Consider the following 11,728-nt stretch of genomic DNA (forward strand, 5'->3'; position numbering starts at 1 on the left):
GCACGCTGGATATCTCTCCGATTTGGATTTAACTCGACCAGTATGGGATCCCGAGCGTTGCAGTGAATCCGTTCTGACACAGGGTCATAGAACTCATTTGGGAGAGGGAGATCGAGGCGAAATGAAGTCCAGATCAGGATTTTCTCAAATCTGCACGGTGCTGGTGCATTATAGTTATAGCGGGCACGTCGCTGACTCCCGTTATCTCCAAGTTCGAGGAACCGGTGAAGGGATGAGATGAAGCCCGTGAGACCAAATTTCTCAACGGCAGTGGCAACAGGCAGGGAAATGTGAGGTCGCCTTGAAAGAGTGATCTGACCTTGGGAAACACGTTGCTCTGTCACACCCTGGTATGTGCCATCCTGCTGTTGTTTCTTCAAACGCCATTCGGAATATGCTGAAAAAAGCTGAAGCACTTCAGACCGAACAAAGTACCGAATCATTTGGGTTTCATACTCCTTTTTGTTCGTACTTTTGTATGCAGCCTTTGGTCCAACCCTATGTAGAGCCTCCCCGACCTCAGTGCAAAAGTTGTCACTGGTACCAGATGCAATTATATTATCCCGCCAATGGTGGAGTATGTGAAGCTTTGGGATGTTGAAGTCTTCAATGATAACATTGCCATTAGTTCCTCGTCTCGAGCCATTGGCAATGAAAATGTATTTTGTGGCATGGAAGTTCTGGAGGGCCTCTTCGAGCTTATGCAGGGTTGTTTCATTGTGCATTGGGAGTTGGGCAAGGTAGGTAAAATCTAGCAGAGATCGCAAGGCCTTAATGACGGGGGGAATAGCTCCTGCGGCTCCTAGAATAACGGGCAAGATGTGCCGTTCAAGGTCTCGATTTCCTCGACAAGTCCATTGGGAAAGGTGAGATATACCAGTGTTAAAGTTACGGTACCCGATCCGATGAGGCTGAGCCATCATACGCCGATCAAGCTCATCTTCTCCGATCGTATTTGTAAGCCACTCCATCACATGGTCCTTAAAGAATTTATGGATTCCATGTAAGACATCCACACACAATACATTGCAGATGTCAATAGCCAACCCTTCCCAGCACAGATTCTCAACTCCGGCCAGTCCAAGCTCTTTGGCCTTCAGGAAGAACTGCCACGTGTCCGCTGTTGGATACCAATTTCGGATTGATTTCAGCATTTCGAGTGTCGATTGCCCTGATCTTTTCTTGCACGCATGTGGCTTTTCGAAATCAGCAGTCACAGCAAGACATTTCAGACAGGCTGAGTGACCCAACCCAGCAATCAGCCACTGTTCTTTCAGATCTGCCATCCAAGCAACGAGGAAGAATAGGCACTGGCGAAAGTTACCTAATGGGTCGATCACAGTATGTGGCTTGGAGATTGGCCCCATGCACAGTGGCTCAAGGACAATCCACATGCATCGATGGAACAGGATACTTTGGAGCAACCCTGGCATCCTGGCATCCTCTGCTTTTGTTCGAAAGTGAGTTCTTGAAAATTTTGAGACTGGGATCTTTGCGATCGCAATCCATGCACCCTGTGTGAGTTTCCGACGAACAGATTTGTCAATGTTGGCAATGGACATATAGACAGCGTGTGCAGTTTTATTCCCACTATGGTTGGTAAGGTGTGTTTCATCCGATGCCAACATTACTCCGATGAATCCAGTACCAGTTGGGATGGAAATCTATCACCACGGACATAAGATAAGTATACTTAGATTTATTAATTGCCACACCTGTAACTTATTTGCTATCTTTCCAGTCATGAACTCATGATATATCCTCAATCGACCTTGTCCCTTAAGTTCGAAAACTTTCATTGCCTCATAACTCATGGCTTCCTGAAAGGATGGGTTGGAGTAGAGGAACTTGGCGCAGTCGATTATGTCGCGATAGAAGAATGTTTGAGGTTCAGTTGGCGCATCCAACAAGGTAATCTCTGTCTTGAACCAGTCCGGGCCCGTTGGCATCGAGGTCTCAATCCTCTCAAACATATTGCTTGCACTCGGGAATGATGGCAGATAAGGATGGTCCCGGGTCTGGTTAGCAAGTGGTGAGTCATGTCACTGAATATATACAGCATTGCACGAAGAGGATTCCTCACCCATTCAAGTTGTAGGAAGCTGTCGATCTTTGCTTTAGAGAGCCCACTAGATGCCAGCCAATCTACGAGGTTCGATTCCGCGAGTGAACACCAAGGGAAGTAGGGATATTCGAAATCCTCCTGTGCAAGGAGCCTTTCCCACCGATTTTGTGGTCTTGGATTGCCATCTCTTGATGTAGATGTAACGATTGCTGCTGCCCCGTCTACTCGCTCTATCATATACTTCTTCTGTCGGCTAGCTTCAAGCTTGGTACCGGGGGAATAATCTTCGTGGCCAGAAAGAGTAGGTCCTGGACCACTCTCAGGCTCCTGGGCCTCGGTCCCCTCAGGTCCGGGTTCTGGGTTAGCGTGGCTCCTACAACTGACTGGTGGGATGCATCCTGACTGTGCCACACCAATGCCGTGGGCGTTTTTCAGACTAGCAGCAACTAATCGTGCTTTTCGGCAGGCACGCTTCTGGCGGATATGTGACCTCAAGCCTCCATCTGTTTTGAAAGGACCAGCTCGGCAGAAACGGCACCATAAATTGTGTGCATAGCCCATGCTAGTGGACTCGGGTGAAGGCATATTGTGACCCAGAAGCTGAAACGTGCGGAGTTCGAATTTTCCCGATTAGTTAATATTTGTCCTCCCCCCTTTTTTTCAAGGGCTTCTTCCTTGTCCTTCTGTGAAAATCTTCTCACTGTTGATACTTGGCTCCGTCCTGCAACAATCCCACTCAAATATGCTCCGAAGGGAACGAAGGCCAACTGAAAAGGCACTGGCACAAGCAGAAACAAAGAGGGCATCACGTCGTGGAACTTTGAAGAAAAAGGTTCGAAATCTGGTTTACTTATACTTTCTTCCATACTTACACAAGCTGGTTTACTCTTCAGGACTCCCGTCAGTCAGATGGCACAGGCAACTTGAGGAATATCGCTTCGCAACTGGAGCTTGGAGATTCAGGTGATGACTGGGAAGAATATAGGCGGCGCAATATAGAGGAGAATCAGGAGCTTTTACGAAAAATTGGGCTGGGTGACCCACTGGTCACTCCAGGAAAACGGAAGGTGCGAGCCACTTGGAATGTTTTTGCGTGCATATCATCACTGACTCAAAGATTCCGCAATGTCATCAGAACCCAAACCGAAAGCGCAAACATCCATATGATGGTGACAAGGATTCCAGCAATGAGGGTTTGAAGGCAATGCCACGGACTTCAAAGGCCAGTGTGTGGAGTAACGACCGATTTGCCATCAGTATGAGTGATTCTGGTGAGTCAACGTGGAATTATTGTTATTTTGAGTTGAATTTTTTCGTAGATGTAGCTATCGATTCATTGGACACAGAAGAACAAGAGATTGCTGGATGGCGAAGACAGGAGGATGAAGAGCATCATCAAAGGAGAAAACAGAGGATATCTCAGAAAAACAGTACACGTGTCACCACAAGCACAGTGCCAAATGCATGGCTAAGGGGTGGTGAGGTGCGAGGATGACCATTACATATTTGGGTTTGTTTCTCATCCTACTGATTTTCCTTGTTTTAATTAATTAGAACCAACTTGTGAATCCATCAAGCACCGGCCTTGCACATGACACTGCCACCAATACATGTGACTCCATGCCCTCTGCATCGCAATTCTTCCCAGACTCTGAGGACTGTCTCAGCCACTCGCTGCCAGATGATGATGAACATGTGGCCCCACCCGCACTTACAAAGAATTTTCGCCGGGTAGGTTTGGATAGCTGTAACTTGCCGTCTGTCATAATATTAATATTTTGACAACAAATAGGGGGTAAAGGTCAACTCACTCGCTATGGGACAACCCATGGATCATATTTGGAACCAGATCAAGGTCCGTGTGGACAAAATTATGTTTCATATTCTTTTCTGAAGCACTGTGGCGATTACCAGCCACAAACTCCCAACTCAGGGCGGTCTTTGAAACATTCACGTTCGCCTTCTTTCGAACCGACTGCTTTGAAACATTCACAATCACCACCCTTTGAAGCATCCACTGAGGATTTCTCTGGATGCCCAGATTCTGGCACCAATATCACATGGCATCGCACATGCACAACGCTTCGTGAGTGGAAAAGCAGGACCAATGAGACAGCGGACTCTCTCATGGTCCCAGTGCTCAAAACTGCATTCGAACTGTATCATATTTCACTTCTACTTAACCAACCATTCCCGGTGCACGATGAGAATGAGTCATTTGCAACTCACGCACTCTCAGAAGCCTTTCAAGAACACCACTTAGCAAATGTTAATCTAACCGGAGACATGATCCTGACGGTACGAGCTGCAATGATTCTGCCCATAAGTCCCAAAATGTCAATCTTCATACTTAGGTTACAAAAACTGCATCAAGATTTCGGGGGATTTTCAAGACAGCAGCTAGTGCCAGTGTCAGACAACACATGCATCTGGCCGAAACCAATGATGAGAATGTCAATCGCAAGATTGTTAGTGCAGCGCTGCAGCACGAAAACTTCTGTTTTGCAGAGTACGACACCGAAACAGTATGCACCTCTTTTTCTGAACTGAACCCAATTCCACCTTATGAAGTCACATAGAACAAGTGCAGGGGAGCGCTTCAGCACCCCTGCATCCAGGAGACTATCCTAGCATTTTTCACCCCGACTATGAGGCGACGGGAGGCTTCTCTTCACCGAAACATCAAGGCATTTGAAAAGATGCCAAGGGCAACTGTGGCTTTTTCCTTAACAGCAGTGCGTGTGTTCGCCCCCTTCTCCCTCCTGTTCTCAGCCACTCTCCTTACTCCTAGATCCAATGTGCCCTGAAAGAATGGGAGACCGGGAGACATCTCACGACGGAGTTCAGTGGGAGCTCTTTCTTCAACATATACCAGAGCCATTTGGATTGGATCATTCAATGGAGTGAGAGGCGACCCAAGGAGTGGTTGAACATCTCATCATCGCTTGGTAACGCTGCCTTGTGAGTTCTTTCCACTTCACTTTATTATTTACATCCAACAGCAAGTATATTGTAGACACCAAAGCGGAGCTGCCAGAAGCGTGCATGGGGGAGGGAAGGTGGTTCAGATACTTAGAGACGATGATTAGTCACATCTCCTGTATATAGAACTTTGCAATCCCTCTTTCTGCAACGAAACAACACGACGATTTAATTGTCTACAATGTATAGACTGAGCCAGTGAGATCGAGTATAATATATGCTCCAGAGTACTCCAGAGCACTCCAGAGCACTTCAGGAGCAAATCGATGCTCGGGAGCACTCCAGAGGGGGTACCTTTCTCCTGGGCTCTAATTGCTTTAATTGCTCAGGAGCACTCAAGAGCTGATGAGAGCGTCTGCCGGTTTTCGTGACGCAGGCCGTGATACTATCCGACTTTTGTGAGTGTTTGATGAGAAGCTGTTCAGGCAACCAACATATTGGAGAGTGTGAACGAGGAGATACGGGAAAGATATCAGAGAGCTTAGGATCGATCATGAGAGGCAACGTGAGAACATCACGAGATAGTTACGAACAATCAATAGTAAACCCAATAGCCAATGGGAAGAGAGAACCACAGGGTGGGAAAAGTAAAATTCCCACGAATTGTGGACCCGGAAAGTGACCTTGCAAGCAAGGTAACAAAGCAGCATCCTGCCTCCACACACGTTTCGTCCCTAGCTAGTCACGAATCCCATCCATCTCAGTGGGAGATAACAAGTCGGTTCTGGACTCCTAACTCTCTCAACGACCCATCAAATTCCACCACTGTCCTTTGCTTCTATCTCTGCTACTAGCTCCGATGTCCCATTGCATCTTCGATCTTCCCTGGGATCCGTGTCCACCCATTAACTTGATTAGGCCTCCAGGATTTCCAGAGCCGACCCTGGTCGAAGAATTTCCTTGTCTATGTGAGAATGAACTTCCTGATAGAGCTGGGCTTTACTTAATAGCTTGATGGGGAGATTGAGTTTCCTGGCCCATCTGGTGTCGATCCTTCATTCGCAGAGGTCCCGTCACTTCCCAGCCGACCGAGTAGCCGATTTTCCACGGCCTCGCCTCATCTCTTGCTGTGTTCGCTGCTATCTCAACGCTTCGTGCGTCATCGGCCACACACATGGCAAGCGGTACAGGAGCGGGTGCCCACTCCGAAGACTTGAACCCTCAACCGCACAGGACTTGCTCTGTGCGAACATTCTGCGAAAGCGTGGTTAAGGGCCCTCGCGCCGTCGATGCCTCGATTGAACGTTATGGGGACCTTCGTGGCGTGTCACATCGATTTCTTATCCTTCACGTTACCCGAGCCTGTGGAAGAGACTTTTACATTCGCTTGGGTCGAGATCCAGGGATATCGAATGTGGTAGATACTGTGTGTTGTGGGATATATGGTCATTGCACGAGAGCTAAGGCGCACTGAATAACTGGGGAACACACTGCCTGAAGCGGCACTACCCGCTTACTCTTCTCATATTGTGTCCTTCACCATCAACGGCGGGGCCCTCGAAACGGCGTCGCCCTCAGTCGAGACCCCGCCTGAGTTTCTCATTCCTCCAGCAGTTATTGTCCTTTCCTTTGTTTCCCCCCACGTTTCTTGCTTCGCAATCGCCCCGAGTCCCAGTCCGGCTGCGAGAACATGGAAGGCCAAACCCGCTTCTTCCATCAGACTACTCCCCTCGAGTGCGACATCATCTAGAAGTAGGAGAAATGAATCCTCACCGCCGCCCGCTCGCTTACTATTTTCCAGAGAAAGAGACATCTTAACCTTCTTGGTCTCCTTTGGAGCCACGACTCAGCTCTCCTTGAACATTGGGTGCAGAAATCGCAAGTTAAAGAACAGTTACGATTGTCGGCGTAAGTCCAGCCATACTCGATTTCATGAATTTCGACCATGTCCTCTTGAAACGTACACGACGACTGAGGTCCAGTACAACGAAGAAAGCTGGCCACGTACCTTCACAATGGTGGCCGAGACCAGACGCGTTTTTCAGAGGATTTAAAGCGTACAGTTGGTCCGCAAGACAATTTCTTCGTTTCAGGTGCCAGAACCATTGGGGGCATTACCCAGTTGGATTTGATACATCGTGCCATTCACTTTGGTGCGCTGCCGAACATTGTAAGTGATGAATCGAACAATGCAAGAGGGGAAAGAGGACGAACGTCTTATTCGCGCCACGCGTTAAATGGCGCGGCACGCTGATTACCGTATGGACCGACGTCGGTCACGGTGATCACTCCCAAAAAAAAAAACCGAATTCGGCCGGTGCGTTGGCGATCACCATGCGTATAGTCTGATTAGACACTGCTGCACTGCGGTAAGCCACGGTTAAACCGGGGTCAATGGGACCCAAGAAGTTAGCAGAGTTTGCGTGAGCGAGAACTTCACGAGCGACGATGGAAGCATCCATAACTAAAGAGCGCTTGTTAGTTGAGAATGATCGTGTTTGTTCCTCGCGCTCTTTTATTAGCGATCCCGGACTTGCGCATGGAAAGTAAAAGTTTGAACCCGAACCGCTGGGTTTATTATTGGGAAATATGAACCGCGACACGGAACATCCACTACGTACCAACTAGGTTACAGCGTGACAATGGGCATCGGGTTGTACTTGAGACCCAGCTGACGTTGCGGCGCCAAAGCTGACCGCTGGATCCATGGTAGTACTGCAGTCATCCGCTCAATCCGATTCCTATTTTTTGAACGTCATCCCAGATGACTCTTTTCCTTTTCCCCCCTCATCTCTGGGTTCGTCATGTCACGGTGGTTCGCTCCCCTACACGTTCTTGGTTTTGCACCAGTTACGTACCTTGGAGTTCGCTGGCCAACTCGTTTCGCTTAAGAGGAGCGTCTAATTTTGGCAGCTCTCGGGGTTGTTCCCGATTCGAGAATTCAAGCACTGGGCCGTTGGTCTTCTGAAGCTTGGCAGATTAAAGAACCCAGTTGTTGTTATACGCCTGCTTCGACGTCGATTTTTGATATTCTCCAAACTCCGTTGAGCTCCCTCCTTTTCCCCTTGGATTGGGGACTACGGCCCAATAGATGTCTAAGCTTTCTGAGGTGTGGCCATGGGCATACCTGTAGTGCGTGCACCCTGGTCTGTGTGGTGTGTGGTCGCACCACATGTGCACCCGTATATGCGGATACCGAAGCGGTGGTAGTATTCGCCGATGTGGCGAAACTGGGTACCGGGTGACTCTAAATGTTTTGCGGTCCAGGGTTTTAAACCTGGCAGTTGGATCGAGCGGTGGGGGGATGTGGTTTGCGACATAGAAGCCGCAGGGCTGCCGTTGAGGCCATTGGAACAGCATGCATTTACCATTGTTTACATCGAGCCAAAATCTTACTGCCAAACGTAGTTTTTACCAGAGCGACTGGATATATGGGGGGCCCCATTCCATTGGTCCCCGTAATAACTCTTGGTTGTCTCAAGCAGGGGTCGAATTTCAACACTGCGTGGCCGGCATTCTTAGATCGCTCAGAATCAAGCCGCGTATATGTTGCACTTACGTATGAGCGACCCTACTGTTCAAAGCGCTCAGACTTACTACAGCACGGAAGGTGGGATCACTTGTGCCCAGCTAGTTGGGGAGCATTCTCATAAGTGATTGCAACGTCCCCAGAGCGCTCGGCACTCATTCAACTGCAATGTGAATGCTCACCATGACAAGAGCACCCAGTCTAGAGCTCGGATGGCGAGCCCCCAATGACTTTCTACAGTCATTGGAAATTGTTGCGTCGCTTACATCAAACATGCATTCTGAGGTAAAATGGGACTGAACGGCCACCAGTTCTTACACCTGACTATAAATGGATGAAAGTCATGGTGCCAAGGTTCCTGCGGTTTAATCCAAGTTTGTTTACGCGCCGGGTCCCTTTCCGGGCTCTGAATAGGAATAGTGATGATGACGTGATGATGACGTTTTCTATGAACCGAACAACGTACTCGGAGTAACTTGGCTCACCTGTATTTATTATGGGCACGATGGCCTTGCAATCGGCATCTCTGGCCGTCAGTTTCGTGGTGAAGGCATCTGAACCCCGGTCATCGGACACCATTACACCGTCCGGAGTAGTGCATTTCCTCTTTGTTGTATGCATTTTCAGGCTCCACAGATACCTCGCCCTTGTTAAGAGCTGTAAGTGTCAATCGGGAATTCAGAACACAAATAGAAGCGTCATTGGAGCGCTATTCACTAGAATTCTCACACTGTAACCCTAACACCTCCTCAACCCCGGCTCTGAGGGTCCTCGTTGGGAGCGAATGTATTGTCGTTGTATGTTGAGGAAGGGGGGCGATAAGTGTGCGTTGTCGAGTATTTGCGTTTTTGGGAATGTGAGTAGCCATTCTACCGCACCGTTCCCCGGAAAACTCGACTTCTCATTTCTTTCTTTCATTTCTCCCATTCTAGCCATACGAGAAAAGTGATCCTGTACCGCGACATCCAGTGGGCGGAAACCTCTTCCTCCGAGGTAGTAGAGGCTGGGATCCTCCCTACCTCCGAGTCCACCTCGAAACTCTTTCCAAGTTGGCACCCACTCTGAGAGATTTCGATCATCGCGTCACGCGATTCATAGGAGGAATCCCCTTCGCATCAGCCAATCACTATTATGCCGGTTCTACAATTCATAAGACTCATTTCTCGGCGTTCAACGTGGGGGGACGATAGAAAATCCTATAAAGGAGATCGAAAGCGATGGGAAATTTGGCTGTCAACGTGGTCACGCCTTATGGTGGGCATTCGGGGTGGGGAAGGGATTGCGAGCGGGTTGGGGTTGGCTAAGGGTGGTGTTGGCAAAGGGGTGGAAGAGAGGGGGTCGGTGAAGAATGAAGAGGGTTGGAAGGGAGTGATGTCGTTGTAAGTTGCTCGTGAAGATTGACGAGGCTAGGGAGCCAGTTCGGAGCTGCTGGCAGTGCGGCTTGATCGAGGATTTTTTGCGCGTTGCGACATTCTCTTCCGTGTCCAATGCTTTGCGTCTGGCTGCTTTTCCTTTTCTCTTTCGTGTTGGTCTTTATGACTGACGTGCACTCACGTAGCCGTAATTAGTAAGTTCAACAACGTTCGACACTGAGCGTAAACTCGCTACCTTTCTACGTAATACGGCAACCCACACTGTAGGATTGCTGTGGGACCCTTGGTGCACATGCCAGTGCGCAGTATTCCCTGACAATACCATTCACAGTCTGCACGCGTGTGACAGTGGATCGGATGTGAGGTTCCGCTGGCCGGGAGGCTCTAACATGACCTTCATGACGCAAGCTCATTCAATGGTACAAGTATACGCCTAGCTGCGAATTTGCAAGCTGGATAATTATATACATGATCAGTAATGGTGCGTATTCCATCAAAACTCCTCTGGCTGTATGAATGCTCCATTCACAATTCGTCCAAGATGAGTAGAGGCATAGGACGTTCCTTGAGCGTGGCGTGTTAGCGTGGGTACTTCGAGCTGCTAGAATCAGATGGAACAACTCACCGTTCCTCCGGAGACTCGTTAGCTTGCGGATGAAAGGCAAGGGACTAATATCAAAGGGGCAGACCAAGCTCATTTCCCGAGTACGCTTCCTGGGTAGGACAAAACCATCACTTTGTGTTTCTACTTCGTTCCTCCCATCATGACTGGTGTTGACGCCCAGAAAATTGCAAAGTTCGAGATACGTTTCGAAGTTGTTGATGTACATCTGGCCTGAGAATATATTGAGCTGCGAGACTGTGAGCCTCTCCGTGTAGGTCCACGTCGTCGGTAAGGACGGAATTGTGTAAAATTTGAGATCATCGAAGGACCTCATCGGCTGACTTGTTCTTGGAGAGTACACGTGCAACCTGACGTTGCCGCTGCGACGAATTTCTGGGAGCAACTCATTCACCTCAAAAGGACTGCACACCACGAGCATCGATCCGCGAATGCTAGACAGTATCCAGTTCACAGGCCGAAGAAACTCGATGCCTTTGTGTGCACTCGAACCTTTGATTGTGGTGACGAAGTCGCTGGTTGCAAGAAGGTTGCGTGACCACTTGGTGTCTTGCTGAGACCGAGGGAGGATTGGGATTGAAGAAAAGAGCGAGACGAAAGCACGAGAAGATGGTGGTATTTGACCATCGTGCACAAATGATTCGACATCAGGATGGAGGTGATGGCGAGCAGGTCGTAAAGGTGGTAGTGACTCCTCGTCCTCCGGCTCGCGCCTAGACTCGTGGACTACTTCACGTTCCTGCTCTTCTGCCATTTTCACCAGCCAACTCATTGTGGAGGACGAGAAAATCTCACTCCTCTGCTTGATCTCGCGACAATCGGCTGCCGGATGGGACGGTTCCTGTTCCAGTGGCCCGGAGGACGACGGTGCCCCATACATTTCCTCGAGAGACTTCAACTCGGGTCTCAACCAATATTTTTCTAACACTGAGGTGCGGCGGATGTAGGATGTCCAAAACTCTTTCCATGCGCATTGCCTGTCGATGTAATGAATGCCTTGCTCTCTCCAATCACAACTATAACGCCTTAGGCTGGAACATGTCTCCCTGATGGACCAGGAAAGAACGTCGTATACACCGATTCGTTCTCCATGGATCTTTTTCGAGAACTTGCGGATTTTGCGATCCACATCAGGAGGGGCGAGAAAAAGGACAGATTGTCCCTTACCCAACCTGCGCATTCGCATACATCCTGAAGACATGCCTGCTGATTCGATC

General features: G+C 49.0%; 6 protein-coding genes across 6 annotated transcripts; 2 read left to right on the top strand and 4 right to left on the bottom strand.

The window, feature by feature from the left end:
* Positions 1-416: 416 nt before the first annotated feature.
* Positions 417-1,082, bottom strand: EI90DRAFT_2820577 (uncharacterized protein; the record flags this gene model as incomplete). Its single annotated transcript, XM_039053571.1, has 1 exon — positions 417-1,082. A coding segment is annotated over one exon (666 nt), but the record flags the coding sequence as incomplete, so codon positions are not given.
* A 141-nt stretch (positions 1,083-1,223) lies between these two features.
* On the bottom strand, positions 1,224-1,658 carry EI90DRAFT_2857125 (uncharacterized protein; the record flags this gene model as incomplete). The annotated part of the gene is made up of 1 exon (XM_039053777.1): positions 1,224-1,658. A coding segment is annotated over one exon (435 nt), but the record flags the coding sequence as incomplete, so codon positions are not given.
* Positions 1,659-1,820: 162 nt separating this feature from the next.
* EI90DRAFT_2868868 (uncharacterized protein) lies at positions 1,821-2,188 on the bottom strand (the record flags this gene model as incomplete). The annotated part of the gene is made up of 2 exons (XM_039053843.1): positions 1,821-2,018; positions 2,084-2,188. Coding segments are annotated over 2 exons (303 nt in total), but the record flags the coding sequence as incomplete, so codon positions are not given.
* Positions 2,189-2,807: 619 nt separating this feature from the next.
* EI90DRAFT_3018625 (uncharacterized protein) lies at positions 2,808-5,219 on the top strand (the record flags this gene model as incomplete). Its single annotated transcript, XM_039057242.1, has 12 exons — positions 2,808-2,897; positions 2,959-3,132; positions 3,201-3,336; positions 3,385-3,548; positions 3,620-3,796; positions 3,858-3,920; positions 3,980-4,363; positions 4,420-4,590; positions 4,645-4,800; positions 4,857-5,026; positions 5,068-5,124; positions 5,174-5,219. 12 exons carry the CDS (start codon positions 2,808-2,810, stop codon positions 5,217-5,219), a joined length of 1,788 nt encoding a protein of 595 aa, XP_038912805.1.
* A 450-nt stretch (positions 5,220-5,669) lies between these two features.
* On the top strand, positions 5,670-6,322 carry EI90DRAFT_3070242 (uncharacterized protein). Its single transcript, XM_039061221.1, has one exon. The coding sequence runs from the start codon at positions 6,002-6,004 to the stop codon at positions 6,257-6,259; it is 258 nt and encodes an 85-aa protein (XP_038912806.1). The 5' UTR covers positions 5,670-6,001; the 3' UTR covers positions 6,260-6,322.
* A 3,969-nt stretch (positions 6,323-10,291) lies between these two features.
* EI90DRAFT_3070255 (uncharacterized protein) lies at positions 10,292-11,704 on the bottom strand. Its single transcript, XM_039061222.1, has 2 exons — positions 10,515-11,704; positions 10,292-10,453 (listed from the first exon to the last, which is right to left on the bottom strand). Exons 1-2 carry the CDS (start codon positions 11,695-11,697, stop codon positions 10,383-10,385), a joined length of 1,254 nt encoding a protein of 417 aa, XP_038912807.1. The 5' UTR covers positions 11,698-11,704; the 3' UTR covers positions 10,292-10,382.
* Positions 11,705-11,728: the final 24 nt, after the last annotated feature.

This window comes from Cantharellus anzutake, assembly GCF_015039405.1.
Source record: "Cantharellus anzutake strain C23 chromosome Unknown EI90scaffold_46, whole genome shotgun sequence".
NCBI classification, from domain to species: Eukaryota; Fungi; Basidiomycota; class Agaricomycetes; order Cantharellales; family Hydnaceae; genus Cantharellus; species Cantharellus anzutake.

Bases quoted from the DNA above. Each gene is read 5' to 3' on its own strand.
- EI90DRAFT_3070242 (XM_039061221.1), top strand. From the start codon at position 6,002: ATGGGGAGATTGAGTTTCCTGGCCCATCTGGTGTCGATCCTTCATTCG.
- EI90DRAFT_3070255 (XM_039061222.1), bottom strand. From the start codon at position 11,697: ATGCGAATGCGCAGGTTGGGTAAGGGACAATCTGTCCTTTTTCTCGCC. The intron at 10,454-10,514 runs GTGAGTTGTTCC...GCCACGCTCAAG, and splicing joins AACGAGTCTCCGGAGGAACG to GAACGTCCTATGCCTCTACT.